The following is a 16,897-nucleotide window of genomic DNA, read 5'->3' on the forward strand; positions in this document are numbered from 1 at the left end:
TGTTTTGTAATAAAGCTTTTATGTAAAGAGAATGATAAAATCAGAAGAAATTTGAGTGAGTGAATGAGTAAGTGAGTAAGTGAGTGAGAGAATGAGTTGGCATCACTTCATTGATTACACAAAAGGAAGAGATCAGAAAGAAATTATTTGATTTTTTCAGTAATTATATTGCGACACGTCATTCCCTCTCTTATTCTCTCACCCAAATTTTTTCAATCATTTCTCTTTCTTTTCTTTATCTTAAAGAAATAAATTTATTAGAATTAGGAGGAGCACCCACAAATATTATCTCACATTTACTTTCTCATATGCACCAATTTCCTCAATGAACTAATTAGTATAATTAAGGGTAAGCAAATGGGTAAAATCAATCCGTTTTGTCCGATCCGTATTAGATCCAAACTAAATTTATCCAATCCGTAATCCAAACCATTTTACTAATTAATACGGATCGGATACGGATTGGATTGAAAATGGTTTGGATAATCCAAACTAAAAAATATTTATATATATCAGCTTGAAATTAGTCAACAAAAAAAAAATTAATTTTTTTTCAAATTTTTATTTAAATTTTTATTTAATTTTTTTTTTTAAATTTTAAAAAAAAAATTATTTTTTTTTTAAAAATTCGAATTTTTTATTATTATTAAATTTGAATCTGAAAAAATAATAATAATAATAAAAATAAAAAAAATATCGTTGTCAAGTGATGATAAAGAAAATATATATTATATTGAGATGAAATTTAATTTAAAGAAAATTAATTAAAAAATATATTTTTATTTAAATAGTTTGGATAATTTGGATAATCTTAATCCAATCTGATTTAATTTAATCCGAACTCAATCCGATCCGATCTCAGTCCAATCCGAAATATCCAATCCGAATTAGTATTTAGGATTCGGATTGGATTGGATTTCGGATTAAATCACCCAATGCTCACCCCTAAGTATAATAATTGGGGAGGGAATTTGAATAAGGGAATAAGCGTATCTTTGTAAGTTGAAAAAATCAAATAATTTATTTTTTTTATTTTTTTTTCATTTTTTCATTTTTTCTTTTTTCCAACCAATAAATTGATATCAAATCATTCTCTCTCATTCTCTCCCCTTTATCACTCCTCCTTTTATTAAATAGGATTTTAGTCATTTTACTCGAACTAATCTAAAATAAATAATTTAAATTCAATTGAATATGAAAAAACAAAATATACTTTATGTTTCCAAACATTTTGAACAAAAATATGCAGAATCATATTATAAAAATTATTTACAAAGAACATATGACTAACTATTTCATATAAGTTATAGTTATAAGTTATTTTGAGTGCAAGTATAATGAGTACAAAACAGTCTAATACAATCATGTTTGATAAATTAAAAATTAATATTTAAATATTAAACACTTAATTTTAAAATTTTAAGTATTTAATGAATTAAATATCTAAACGTTTACGCACACTTCGTTTGATAATAACTTTGTTAGAAGTTAATATCAGTTTCTATTTTACGCAAGCCGTCACAAACTCTTGAATACAAATATAACACTCTTGTAAACTTGAAAGATTTAAGGACTTCGAGAGCTTGAGAGAGCTTTGTTAAGCCAATTCATAGTTCAAGAATTCGTAAAGCTTGTTGCGTAAAAGATTCGTGTTCAGTCTAGTGTGTTAAGCAAGTTGTCCTCTATCTTCCTAAGTAGGCAGATGTCAACGAATATTTTTTTGCTTCTTAACGGATATATTTTCTTCATAATACATTTGTCTTGATCTTGATTGATTGAGTTCCATAAAAGTACGTTAGGGAGGATCCTCTTTGATCTTGTCTGTACTTGTATGATAATTGTTAGAAATTAAAGTAATGATAATAATAATAATTAATGAGTCTTTAGTTGTTAAAGAGAGCCTCTTGGATTGTCCAAGACTCTTGATCTTATCTAATAATGAGACTCTTCATGTCTTTTGTTTAATGTCTTAGTTATGCTTTATTTTATTTAAGGATTGTAATCGTGTTCTTATTTACATAAAGTTCAATAGACAGATTCTCATTCCAGTTTGTTTTCATTATTTAGAGTTTTTATTCACTTTCCAATATAATTCTTCACTGTTCGATCATCGAGGTCCTGGTTGTGACTTCGTTACATGGTATTAGAGCTTTGGTAATATTGTTGAAGAAGATATTGTTGTTATTCGATATGGAAAGTGGTGGTCGTGTAGCTGGACTCGGTTTGGAGTTGTTAAACCAGTCAAACTACCAGATATGGAAAACTTGTATGGAATCGTACCTGGTTGGGGAAGATTTGTGGGACATCGTCGTAGACGATGATGATGTAGCTCTTGAGGATGTTGCTGAAAATGCGGAAGCATCGAAGAAGCGGAAGAGACTCAACGCGAAGGTAGAATTTGTGTTGAAGAGGTCAATCTCCCACAATCTGTTTGAGCACATCATCGGTTGTGGAACTGCTCGTGAGATCTGGGAAACGCTTGATCGTCTTTTCAATAAGAAGAACGAGGCTCGTCTCCAGATGCTTGAAAACGAGTTGGCAGCCGCAAAGCAAATCGGATCTGTCTCGGAGTTCTTTCTTAAGGTAAAGAACATATGCTCAGAAATTTCTTTATTGAATCAAGATGAGAAAATCTCAGAGGCTCGAACAAAGAGGCATATTGTTCGAGGACTTCGACCTGAATATACACCATTCATCACCTCGATTCAAGGTTGGGCTCAACAACCTTCACTCGAGGAGTTTGAAAATCTCTTGTCATCTCAAGAGTCGTTGGCCGCACAAATGGCTGGAACGAGTATAAATGAGGAGTCGAACAGTGCGTTGTTCGTGAAGAAATCGAGCTGGAAAAAGGGAAAGTCGAAGAAGGAAGAAACATGTCAAGATTCTTCAAATACTCCTAAGAAGTCCCTTAAGTGTTTCAGGTGCGGCAAGACTGGACACTTCAAGAGAGACTGTCGAGTAAATTTGAATGGAAATTTTGCTGGTTCAAATTTCGGAGAAAAGTCTAACCAGCGTGTTGAGGAGGACTGGGACAAGGCTTTTCATGTCGATGTGACGACTTCGAAGGAAAAGAAAACAGAGGCTTCTCATGATAAACAGGAGATCGATCAAAGGTGGATCGTCGATTCAGGGTGCGGACATCATGTTACTAGAGATGATTCTATGTTCTCGTCGAGTCGAGTTCATAATGGGGGCGGTGGCATTGTCACGGCAGATAACTCGGTTCACGAAGTTAAAAAGGAAGGATCAGTTGTCATTGAAAGAGATAAAGGAGAATCTATTACTCTGAAGGATGTCTACCACGTTCCAAGAATTCAGAAGAATCTCTTCTCGGTTGCAAATGCTGTAGACGCTGGAAATCTGGTGTTGTTCGGTCCACATGATGTGAAGTTCTTAAGGAACGTGAAAGAAATCAAGGCGGATGTGGTTCACACTGGAACTCGAGTAAATGATCTCTTTGTCCTTTCAGCTTCAAATTTGTACATAGAAAGGGTGAACGACAAAAGCACCTCCTTTCTATGGCATGCAAGACTTGGGCATGTCAATATGACTAAGCTCAGTGTTATGTCTCAAAAGAAACTTGTCGAAGGTCTACCTGAAGATCTGAGAATTGAGGAGGGCAGTGTGTGTGAAGGATGTCAATATGGGAAGGCTCATCGACTTTCATTCGACAACTCTGTATCGAGAAGTAAGGGTCCTTTAGATCGAGTTCATAGTGACTTGATGGGACCAACTCGAACTGCCTCATACTCGGGAAGTAAATATATGCTGTTGTTTGTGGATGATTTCTCTAGGTTCACTTGGGTGTACTTTGTGAAAGAGAAGTCTGAAGTGTTCTCTAAATTTCTCGAGTTCAAGGAAACGGTAGAAGGAGAACAAGAAAGGAAAATTCGAGTATTGCAGACAGACAAAGGTGGGGAATTTTGCTCAAAAGAGTTTGAACTGTTTTGTAGGCAAAATTGCATAAAAAGAGAATTCTCTTGCCCTGAGACCCCGCAACAGAATGGGATAGCCGAAAGGAAGATTCGACACCTTACAGAGACTTGTAAATCTTGGTTGCATATGAAGAATATACCAAGGCAGTTATGGGAAGAAGGTATGAGTTGTGCTGCTCATGTCATCAATCGAGTTCCCCTTAGCCCGAATGAGTTCAAATCTCCATTCGAGATGCTTTTTGGTTTTTAAGCCAAATGTTAAACATTTTCGAGTTTTTGGATCTACTTGTTATGTCCATATTCCAGACTCGAGAAGGAGCAAATTGGATGCGAAGGCAGTCAAATGCGTATTTGTCGGCTATGACCAGAGAAGGAAAGGGTGGCGGTGTATGGATCCATCAACCCACAAATGCACTGTGTCGAGAGATGTTGTTTTCGACGAAATTTCTTCGCACTATATGAAGGATGTTGAAGAAATTGTTCAGACTGATCTTCCCATTCCCACGTCTACGGGAAGCTCATGTAGTAGTAATAATAGTGACAGGGGGAGCCCTGACATAGCTCAAGATACTTCAGTCGATGAAGGAGCCAAAGGTGAAAGGTTACCAGGAAGTCCACATCAGGAAGAATCAAGTCAACAACAGAATGGGGAATCTCGACCAAAAAGGAACATTGTAAGGCCCCTTCGATTTAGGGATGATAATTTTGTAACAACCTTCTCTTGTTTCTTGGCAAACGCAATAGACGACGAAGAACCCACTTCTTATAATGAAGCAAAAAATGTCAAGGAATGGGTGACAGCAATGGAGGAGGAAATGCATGCTCTCAAGAAGAATGAGACATGGGACGTTGTTCCGAAGCCTCCTAATACTCAAACAGTCACATGTAAGTGGGTGTATCGAATCAAGCGAAAGGTTGATGGAAGCATAGATCGATACAAAGCTAGATTGGTCGCTCGAGGATTCTCACAGAAGTATGGAGAAGATTACGAGGAGACATTCAGCCCAGTTGCGAAGATGACGTCAATTCGCACTGTGTTGGCCTTAGCAGCAAGTTCTCGATGGAAGTTGTGGCAATTGGATGTCAAGAATGCATTTCTCTACGGAGAACTTGATCGTCCAATATATATGGAACAACCACCTGGATTCGAGAAGACTGATGGTTCCCAGTTGGTCTGTAGACTTAAGAAGGCACTATATGGATTAAAGCAAGCCCCGCGTGCTTGGTATGGAAAGATTGCGGAATATATTCAATTTTGTGGGTACAAGGCTTCAGAATCCGACTCAAGTCTATTTATAAAGAAGAATCATGGACAGATGGTGGTGGTGCTTCTTTATGTGGATGACATAATCTTGACGGGCAGTAACTATGATGAGGTTGCTCGTCTACAAGATGAGCTCTCGCTTCGTTTTGAGATGAAGAAGCTTGGTGAACTTGGAACCTTCCTTGGTCTACAAATCGAAAATTTCGATAAAGGGTTGTTTGTATCGCAGATCAACTATGCAAAGAAGTTGGTAGAAAAATTTGGTATGACTGATGGAAAAAAGAGCTATACTCCTCTCGACGTAAATCCCAGACTTAGTCGAGACGAAGGAACATGTCTACCAGATCCTCGTCCTTATCGTGCTCTTGTGGGAAGTTTGATTTATCTGACTATAACAAGGCCTGACATTGCTTATGCAGTTGGAGTGGTGAGTCGATACATGCAGGAGCCAAGGAAACCACACCTCGAAGAAGCGAAGAAAATTTTGAAGTATATTAATACCTCGCTAGATATTGGTCTACTATATGAGAAAGACGCGAAATTTGTCTTGCAAGGATATGAAGATGCTGACTTTGTTGGAGATCGAGACGATCGAAGGTCCACATCTGGGTTTGTTTTTCTTTGTGGAAACACTAGCATATCTTGGAGTAGTAGGAAACAAGGATCGGTATCCTTGTCTACAACAGAAGCGGAATACAAAGCGTCAACTCACGCAGCACAGGAGTGCATATGGCTTCGTAGACTCTGGGAGGATTTTCATGTCAAGTTTGATCAACCAGTTCCTATACATGGAGATAATTTGAGTGTTATTAAATTGAATTCAAATCCTGTGTTTCATGCGAGGACAAAACACATTGAGTTGGAGCATCACTTTATTCGTGAAAAAGTACAAGAGGGAATCATTGAGATGGTTGCAGTAAGGAGTGAAGACAATGTTGCTGATATCTTCACAAAAGCACTTCCTAAAGGTCCGTTCGAAAATCTACGATCTAAGTTGGGACTAGTTCATCGGGCATCACTTTAAGGGGGAGTGTTAGAAATTAAAGTAATGATAATAATGATAATTAATGAGTCTTTAGTTGTTAAAGAGAGCCTCTTGGATTGTCCAAGACTCTTGATCTTATCTAATAATGAGACTCTTCATGTCTTTTGTTTAATGTCTTAGTTATGCTTTATTTTATTTAAGGATTGTAATCGTGTTCTTATTTACATAAAGTTCAATAGACAGATTCTCATTCCAGTTTGTTTTCATTATTTAGAGTTTTTATTCACTTTCCAATATAATTCTTCACTGTTCGATCATCGAGGTCCTGGTTGTGACTTCGTTACAATAATAAGTCATTATATTCATTAATGTGATTGCAATATGTACAAGGAGCGTATATCTCAGAATGTTTGAATTGTCTTTGGTTTTCTTAGCATAACTTTGTTGTTCCCAAAAGGTCTTCATCAGTCTTTGCACAAAAATGGAAACAATTCCTGACGATGCATAAAGCTGATTTCTGATAAAACCGGAATCATTTCAATGTAGAACCGAAATGGCAAAGTACCGGACGCGCTCCAATTTGATATACAGCCGAATTCATAAAATAACTTGACACTTGTTATATAATGACGTACTCATGTTTATATAAAACCGATTATATAAATTACTGGACGGTACTAGTTAATTATAAAATCGGAAGTCATTTTTTTTCTAGATTCAATTTTTTTAATTAATTAAAAGTTTTGAAAGAAAAATTAATTTTAATTATATTTTTTATAATTAAACATAATAAAATAAATCAAAATTAAGTAATTAAATAAGAAAATATTAAATGAGATTATCTTAGAGGTTTGTATTTGAATTATAAAATTTGATTAACTATTTCGGTTTAAATTAAATTCAGATTGAATTAAATTTAGGTTTAATTTAATTAGGATTGAATTTGAATAATTCCATTCATTCAAAATAATTTAAATTAAAATATATAATTTACTTAATTTACTTTTTCATTTTTTAATTAAATAAAAATAAAATAAATGAATCAGTTATAAAAAAATTATTATTAAATATTTAAAGTTGACATTTAAAAAAAAATATATATATATATATATATATTTCTTTTAGTTTAAATTGTCTATTCAATCCAATTTATATTAAACAGATTAGTTTTTATCTGTTTGTCCACCCTAGAGATGCCCAAATCATGAACAAGTAGTTAATAATTTAGAAAAATAAATAAATTATTTTTTATTCATTATTAAAAAAAAATGATAGTGAAAAATGAATGAGAAAGAAATAATAAAAAAATTCCCTTCCTTCAAATTTGTAGTCAATAACATAATGTTTTGTTTGACTTGGCATATACACATTGATTTTATCAACTATAATAAACTATAAACTATAAACATGATTTTATTGGATTTTCTTCCCAATTTTTCTATTGTATCGTTTCTCTAATTAATATTAAATTATGAGGAATTATTGGGGAGTGAATTTAAGAGTTTTCGATTCTTTATCATCTTCTCCCTCAACTCAATTGTTCTCTTCTATCATTCCTTTTATTAAATTATGAGGAATTATTGGTGAGTGAATTAAGTGTATTTTGATATTTTCCTCTTTTCCTTCCTCTTATCACTCATATTAAATTATTATAATTTTACAGTAAGATAATTATTATAAAATTAATAATTTAAATTTATATAAAAATTTAAATAATCATATTTATAAACATAAAAATTTAAATATATATATATATAATGAATTATTAGTTTGAGAAATTGAGAAAGTTAGTTTGCAACGAACCTCCAAATCTGTTATATCTAAAAACGAGTAATCTGCTGACACGTGTAAGTACTTAAAAGAACCGTTATTTCTCAAAACTGATCAAATGTAACGTCCACCACCACCACCGCTTCAGTCGGTTACCCTAATCCCCTCCCTCCCTCTTTCTTTTATAAAACCCTATCCTCCTCTTTCTCAGCTAATCAATCCTTTTTAATGGAGGATCAAGAAAATTCAAATATCCAGATTAGAGCGCCGCAGCAGCAGGTGAAGGGACCATGGAGTCCTGAAGAAGACGACTTGTTACGGATGGTTGTGGAAAAACACAGCGCTAGGAATTGGTCTGTAATCAGCGAATCCATTCCAGGGAGATCAGGCAAGTCTTGTCGGTTGCGATGGTGCAATCAGCTGTCTCCCGATGTCGAGCACCGTTCCTTTACCAAGGAAGAAGACGATATCATCTTGAAAGCTCACGGCCGTGTTGGAAACAAGTGGGCTACCATCTCCAGACTTCTCAAAGGACGTACTGATAACTCTATTAAGAATCACTGGAATTCGACTCTTAAAAGGAAGTACTCCCCTCTTCTTCTTCTTCCTCCAGAAAATGAAGAATATCGTCGAACTAAAAGGCTGCAGGAGACTACGAGGACGACTGCAGCGATTAAATCGAATTTTTCTGAAACTAGTACTTCAGGATCGGATATTAGCGATTCTGGAGGAGTAGTAATACCCATTTTGCCTCTGATGAACGATTCCATAATATTCTCGCCTCCTTCACTGATCAAATCAGAATTACATGAAAATGTAATTACAGCTTTTGATCCTTCAACAACTCTTACTCTTTCACTCCCTGGAACTGGAATTGACTCAAATTGTAATAGTAATAAACAGATTGAGATAGGTACTGCTGAGAAGAAGCAAGATTTTGATTCTACTGTTCAAGTGAAGCCTTTGGAATTGAGCGATGAATCGCTTCAAGTGATACAAGAGATTATTAAGAAGGAAGTGAATTCTTACATGTCAGGTTTGAAATGAAGCCACCAGAATATATGATGAGATTTGAGGATTTTTTGTTGCTTTTTTTTTTTTTATGTTGAGACAGATCACATAGGAAGAAAGATTGGAATGGTATTGTGAAGATTCGTTTGATTATTTGAATAGTTTATTTCTAATGTGATTGTTTTGATTTTGGGTTATTCATTTGGTACCTTGAATTTTCTTGCTAATTTACTTTTGAAAAATAAATATATGAAATAAGATTGCAGTTCAAGTTTTTTCATGGGAGGTGCAAGTAATGTTGTCAATCTCGATGAGTATGTGATTATACTCAAAAGAAACAAGTCAGAAGTGATATTAACTTATTAGAGTGTAAAATCTAGAGTGTAAAATCGATAATGACTCGCGAGTTGAATAATGAAAATCAGAAAAATTGTATTGTGTTCTTTATAAGTGTGCCTTTGGAATACTCTTATTTATCTTAGTTCTTGAACATCTATGGAAATATCATGCAAAATGAAAAATATGAAGTTTCAAGTATAGAAAGAAGATTAAGATGGAGATTGTAAAAAATAACACATCCATTCAAACCAACAAACTAAATATAATATAAAATGAACTAAACTAGAAAAATTGGTAAAATGTATCTATATACTCTTTTTTCATAATTATATATATAACATATAAATAAAATTTCTCCCCACAATAAAAATAATATTATATTCCATATTTATTTCTTAATGTATAATATTTCTATTTATATATAAATAAACTTTTTTTCTCATTATTATATATAACACTTTATATATAATAAAAAATATTATATATATAATTATAAAAAAATTATAAATTATTTTATATTTTTATCATATTTTAAATAATAAAAATAAAAATAGAATAGATAAAAAAATTCTTTTGATTAATTTATAAAAGGAATTTTCTGAAATCATATAAAAAAGTTTATATCTCTAATCATATTTAAATAAAATAAAAAAATTTATTGACTTTCCTTATTTATATTTTAATATATAATATTTATAAAATATAAATTTATATTAATGTATATATAAGAAATTAATTATAAATAAATTTAAATAGGATTTACATAAAAAAAATTAATTAGCAAATAATATAATATAAAATAACATTTACAAAATTAAAATAAATTATTTATGATTTAAATATAAAATTATATAAACAATTTTAAACACTAAAATTTTCAACAAAATATTTGAATTTTCTGAACAACTAATAAAATAATGTTCAAATAATTTTTCTCAAATATAATTGACCTAGGGTTGTTTAACAACATAAAAAAGATCCAGCCATGTGAAAATAAATGATCTACATGCATAGGAAATAGTGATAAATCTCAATATAATACAAATATTGAGAGGATACTGGTAAAAATCTTCCACATTAAAAGATGAAATTCAATAACTTTTTATTTATAAAAAAACAACTTATATTTCGATTATTTCACTTTTTTTTTTTGGTTAAGAATGAGAATAATAGAAAAGGATCTCCAACAGAATTAGAGAATATATATATAAACAACAAACATCCTAATAATTGAGAATAATATTAAAATTATAAATTTTCTAAAAAAAAAAAAATCAAATTACAAAATTCTAAAAAAAAAAGAACTATTGGCTAAATAGAATGCCAGTATAAATGAAATAAAACGAATCACTCTTCAATACAAAAATAGTCCTAAAAAATATATATAAAAAATTGTTTTAAAAACTTAAAAAAAAAATTAGAGAGAGAAACTTCATAATATTAATATATATATAATTGTAAAAATTTATATATATATATATATATATATAACACTTTATATATAATAATATATATATATAATTGTAATATTTTTATAAATTATTTTATATTTTAATCATATTTTCACATAATTATAAAATTTTATATTTTATTAATTAGTTTATATATAAATTAAGTTTTCTCAAATCATATATAATATAACTCTCACAGTAAAAAAAAAAAAAAAAAAAAAAAAAGTATATTAATATTTTATGAAAATTCTCTGTACGTGCAAATACCGGTTCAATTCATCTTATCCACCTAGGATGAACTCAATTTTCAGAATAATTTATTTTATATTTTTATCATATTTTACATAATTATAAATTTACATTTTTTATTAATTTATTTATAAATATAAATTCAATTTTTTCAAATCATATTATAGATTAACGCATTTATTTTTTTTCAAATTTAATCTTAAATTAATTTAAATAAAATAAAACAAATTAAAAGCGTTTGTCCACGTCATTTCCGTCTCCTCCTTAACAAAATCTCATTTTTGAAAAACGATTTATAGACCATAATCCTTGGTTTAAAAAGAGAATTGACCTGACAATGATAATTACTCCATTGTAGACACAAATTTTTGACATATGAGAAATTAAGTAAATGTTGCGAAAAAATAAATAATCGACATGATAATAGTAAAAAAAATACAAACATAAAAAATAAAATAACTATTTTTTTTTAGGACAAGACCCGTACAAAGAATGAGGCTTATTTCAAAACTCAAACACCCAAAATGAAGCAAGATGAGAGTGGTTTCTAGTCTAAAATAAACGGTTGGAACTTAGATGATGTACATGATTTCCATTACATGAATGAAAATGAGAATTTAAAAATAAAATTGAATCGGTGAGTCCCAAAAATAAAATCGAATTAGTGAATTTGTCCACGTTAAAAAATAGCAAAATATAACATTTTTATGATACATGAATAAATCATATATAATATTATATTGTGGTAGTCTTGTAATTTAAAAAAATAACTTAAATTAAAGTGGTAATGTTTAAAATTTTATCATATAAGAAAAAAATGACAATTTTATTTACTATTAGTTTTTCATTAATCCAAGTGAGATTTGACTTATTAATAAAATGCATTTTATTTTTATTGCATAAAAATAAATTGATATATTTGGATTAAATATTTAATTGAATGAGTTAAATAAGTTAAATAAGGTATTAATATCAATGCAGATGAGAAGTTTTTAATCAAATACAATAATAAATGCATACGTTAAAACTTTTTCAATATAATCAATTAAATGAAATTGATTACATTAAATTATATTATTATTATATTAAAGAAATTAGTCATTAGGTTGATTTACTAATTTATTTTAATATAAATTCTCATTTGATCACATATTATTAAATGGACAATATCAATTTCAAAATTACATAGTTTTTTTTTGTTTTGATTATCCTAAATGGACTTCATTTTTGTTTTTCATTTTCAACATCACAAAGCTAGCTATTTTTTAGTTTTTCAGAAAAAACTTTCCATTGATCATTTTAATTGTGATTTCACACAATTCTATTTTGATCCTAATGATAGTTCAGGTACGTTGATCATTTTCCTACGCACTACTAGATTCTTTGTACCCTAGGATACAACCATCTTATTAAACTTCAGCACAAGAAGGAAACGATGTAACTGTTTTAAGAGAAATGTGTTAAACACATGCCTCGAATCAACATTTGATTTTGATGATTTCATTTATTTATATATTGTAGTTTATTTAATTTATTTGTAATATTATACTTTTATATTTTCTGTAATTTAATGACAAGATTACTAACAATCTTAAAACAGTTTCGTGTGCTTTGATATTTAGTAGCTTGTGCCGTCAAAAATCATTGTCTTTGATGTTTCAGGAAAAAAGTTGAGTTAGAGAACCGATTTCTTATATAGAAATTTAATTTATCAAAAATGATGTTGTCATTAATATTTTGAAGCATTTTTATTTCTTCTACAAAAAATTATTTGATTAATCATGACATAGAATGAAAGTAATTTGTATAAAGACGTAAACAAAGGTTGTTTGTGGTAGAACTTATTCTAATCATGCATTTAAAGAGACACGACTATGTTAGTCGAAATTGTCTTCACAAGAATTGTCTCGGTGAGAACAATCTACTTAGATTGATTTTGAGCATGCATAATTGTTTCATGTCGATTATTGTTCAAAACATGACAATGTAAGTACTTCGATTTCGATTAAGACATGAAATATATTTGTAGTTATATTTTATTTGATTATCTTGCTAAGTGATTATGTATATATATCATGCATATTAGCTAATAATATTGTGATTTATTTTATTCATAATAAGTATGATTATCTAGCAATTTATATACATATATGAATAAATATCTATTGTATTATCATAATAAGTATGATAATTTTGAAATTTTACTAGAGATCTCAAAAACTAAGTTCAATGGGACAATCTAATTGTACTGACTTGGAAAGTTATTATTGAGCATTACTCCTATAACAGAAAATATATATTTTGACGAGGACAAACATATCGCTTTTAATGATTCTTTGTGAGCAAAGAGGGAATTGCATGGCTCAATTCTAGACCCTCTCACAAAACCAAACATGTGTTCCATGACCAAAATAGACACAACCATGAGAGTTTGACATGTATCATGAAGAATTCTATATGAAAGTGTGTAATCATTTACACAAATGGAAAAATATTTCAATGATATCGAGTCTACTAATCAGCTAGTAAAGTTATATACTTCTAGTAAAGTTATATACTTTCATAATGGAAGGTTAAAGGGTCACCCCTTGTTGAACCTTTCACCGGGTTAATCATCCAATTTCCATTCATGTGGGGGATTGTGGGAGACTCACAAAAATAAAATCGAGTTAATAGATTTGTCCACATTGGATAAATATCAAAATATAGAATTTTTATGATACATGGATAAATCATATATAATATGATATTGTGATAGTCTTATTCTTTAAACTAATTGACTTAAATTAAAGTTGTGAAGTTTAAAATATTTTATAATACAAGATAAAAAATGATATTTTTATTTGCTATTAGTTTTTTTATTAATCCATGTGAAATTTAACTTATTTGTAAAGTGTCTTTTATTGCATAAAAGTAAATTGATATATTTGGTTTAAGTATTTAATTGAATGAGTTAGTTAAATGGGTATTAATATCAATGTAGATGAGAAGTTTTCAATCAATACAATGACAAATGTATATGTTGAAACCTTTCAAATATAATTGATGAAAATAAAATAAAATTGATTACATTAAATAATTTTATTGATTGCATTAAATAATTTTATTCATACGTTAAAAAAATTAGTGATTATGTTGATTGATTGACTAATTTATTTATATAAATTTTCAATTGATCACATATTGTTAAATGGACAATAACAATTGTAGAATTACATAGTTTTTATCTTTCAATGATCCTAAATAAACTTCATTTTTGTTTTTCAATTTCAACATCACAAAAGACTAGCTACTGTTGGAATTTTTAGGGTCACTTGTATAATAAATAATTGTGTATATGTCATATTTTATTTAATATAAGCAAGAATAATGTGATATAATTTGAAATTAAGTTTATGGCTTATGCGTGTATTTGTCATGAATATAAAGTGAGAATACCTAAGTCACTACAAAAAAAAATGGTCCATTAGTAACTTATTTTTGCGACTTAAATATAACTAATACATTTTTTTAGAAAATGTAACTTAAATTATAACATAAATTTTAAATAGTGGAAATATTGTAACATTTTTTACATTAATTGATTATTGATAAAAAAAAATTAAATGCTTCAAATAAATTGTTGTTAAACAAGTCACTAAGGGAATAATATTTTTTTAATTAAAATGGTGCAACTTTTTATAACAACTAATCATTATAACTTTTAAAGCAACATTAATAGAGAGATAATACAAATAATGTTGTTAATATTTTAGATACCATATATATATATATTTCAACTTTTTCATCCACTTTTATAATTGTAATCTTTATTCCACTAAAAGATAAATAATAAGTGACCATAAAAGTTGAAAAACTCTAATCTTATCTTATAGTGCAACTAAGTTTGTAGTAAATATTATTAACACTAATATGTAACTTGTTTCGCAACAAAACTATAATTATATGTTGCCAAATGAAGTTACAAATATAAGACAATTAAATTTTTTTTTGTCATTTGTACAAAATATTTTAATTGTCTTTAAATTACTTACTTGACAAAAGATGTGGAAAACGATAATTGGGATCACTTATAACGGTTTTCAAAATTCCAGCATCATGGGCAGATCCTTCCCAACCAACTGAGGCATACGTAAAACACATATCAAAGTCACATACTGCAAATATATTTTGAGTCAAATAACCTTTACGTCCAATATACTTGATAATTTCTTCTTTGGGCCCAAACAATTTGATATGTGTACCATCTATTGCACCTATACAATTCTATATAATAAAAATTTATTAGAGATAGTTAAACATAAATTTTAAATAATAATATTAAAAAGTTCAGTTTTGAAATTTTTTTACCTTAAAGTATTTGTATTTCTCTTCTCTTAATTTTGGATGAACGATTTTTTGATCCACCGGTAAGATTTGATCGTTAGCCATTAGAACTAATGCCTTTAAGACACGATGAAAGTGTCTATTGATTGTCTCGGTGCTATATTTGAACCACGTCTAATTTGACATAGTTGTTGCATGTTGTCCAACTTGCCTTAAAAACATTGCGAGTGATTCTTCTGGAAAAAGACCATTATTTTGATTGTTTAATCCATACTTAGTAGTCAACTCGTTAACCAACATATTAAATGCAACCGAATCCATACGGAACTCAAATAAGCATAAACTTGGACTTTGCAGTAGCTCTTGTACTAATACAAATCTATTTGTATAAGCTCGATGACTCATTCTTTCCAAATAGATATCATCTATTTCTTCTACAATCTTTTCAGTTGCTTCTTCAACACACGAATAAAACGTTGATGGTATTAAATTTGTGTCCGCCATTTAGTTCCTATAAAAAATACCAAAAAGATAAATTTAATATAATAAAAAATTATAATAAAAACATATTTAAATAATGCATAGTTTCAGACCAACTACCTACTTGAATAATATCATTTTAATTTAAACAAATTTAGATAATTTCAAATAAAATGAAAAAGTTTGAAAACAAATACAATAAAATTCAAATAAAATAAAATTTAAACTTAAATAAAATAAAATTTAAACTTAAATAAAATAACATTATTAAAATTTACGTGTGTGGTCTACTCGTAGCAAACACAACATGCAACAATTCGTTTGATTCAGGTGGATATCCCATATACTTATGAACCTTTGCAATAAATTTTTTTTGAGGGTCTTCAATGGTAGGGTTCGATGTACGGTGTGAGTATGTTGATGATATATAATATGTTCTTTAACTAATTTGCGTTTGGATCTCATATTCTCTTTTATACTTGTACAATTACGCTTGCTCCCACTATAACTTCCAGACTTTCCTGAACACGGCGTCGGTAGTTCAATATCGTTTGGAGTGAAAGCACTATTCTCAGAATCACCAGAACCTTCAGCATTTGTATCGACTCTAACAGTATACACAGTTGAACCAGTAGCTATACTTTTACCGAATAATCTTTCATAAATGTTTTCATTTTCAATACCACTTGACTTAAATTTAATAAGTTGGTCATGATCCTATTCAACAAAAAAAATAATAAACAAATTTCAATATTGATAATTTTAACCTAACTAATTTTTATAAAAGTGAAAAAAAAAATAGTGTTTACCTTGCTCTTTTCTTTCCACCAAAATTTTGAAGCTACAATATTATTTCGCTGATGATCCCAACCCATGCCGCTAAGTTTACTACTATTTTTCAAAAATATCCAAACTTTCCACAGATTCTTTCTCAAGATTTTGATATCGTAATAGACAGACAAGTGAGTCCACAGACCCTCACTTACGTTTTTATAACCAAGGCTGTAGGACTTTTACCCTTAAAATTTTTCTTTAATTTTTCCAGATCACAAAGCCGTAGAAACATTTTGGTCCTTTCTTTAATGGA

General features: G+C 29.4%; 1 protein-coding gene across 1 annotated transcript; it reads left to right on the plus strand.

The window, feature by feature from the left end:
- The first annotated feature begins 8,182 nt into the window (after positions 1-8,182).
- Positions 8,183-9,001, plus strand: LOC124913405 (transcription factor MYB44-like). Its single transcript, XM_047453987.1, has one exon. The coding sequence runs from the start codon at positions 8,183-8,185 to the stop codon at positions 8,999-9,001; it is 819 nt and encodes a 272-aa protein (XP_047309943.1).
- Positions 9,002-16,897: the final 7,896 nt, after the last annotated feature.

The sequence above is a fragment of the Impatiens glandulifera genome, chromosome 8 (genome assembly GCF_907164915.1).
Source record: "Impatiens glandulifera chromosome 8, dImpGla2.1, whole genome shotgun sequence".
NCBI classification, from domain to species: Eukaryota; Viridiplantae; Streptophyta; class Magnoliopsida; order Ericales; family Balsaminaceae; genus Impatiens; species Impatiens glandulifera.

Coding starts and splice junctions, on each gene's coding strand:
- LOC124913405 (XM_047453987.1), top strand. CDS start 8,183: ATGGAGGATCAAGAAAATTCAAATATCCAGATTAGAGCGCCGCAGCAG.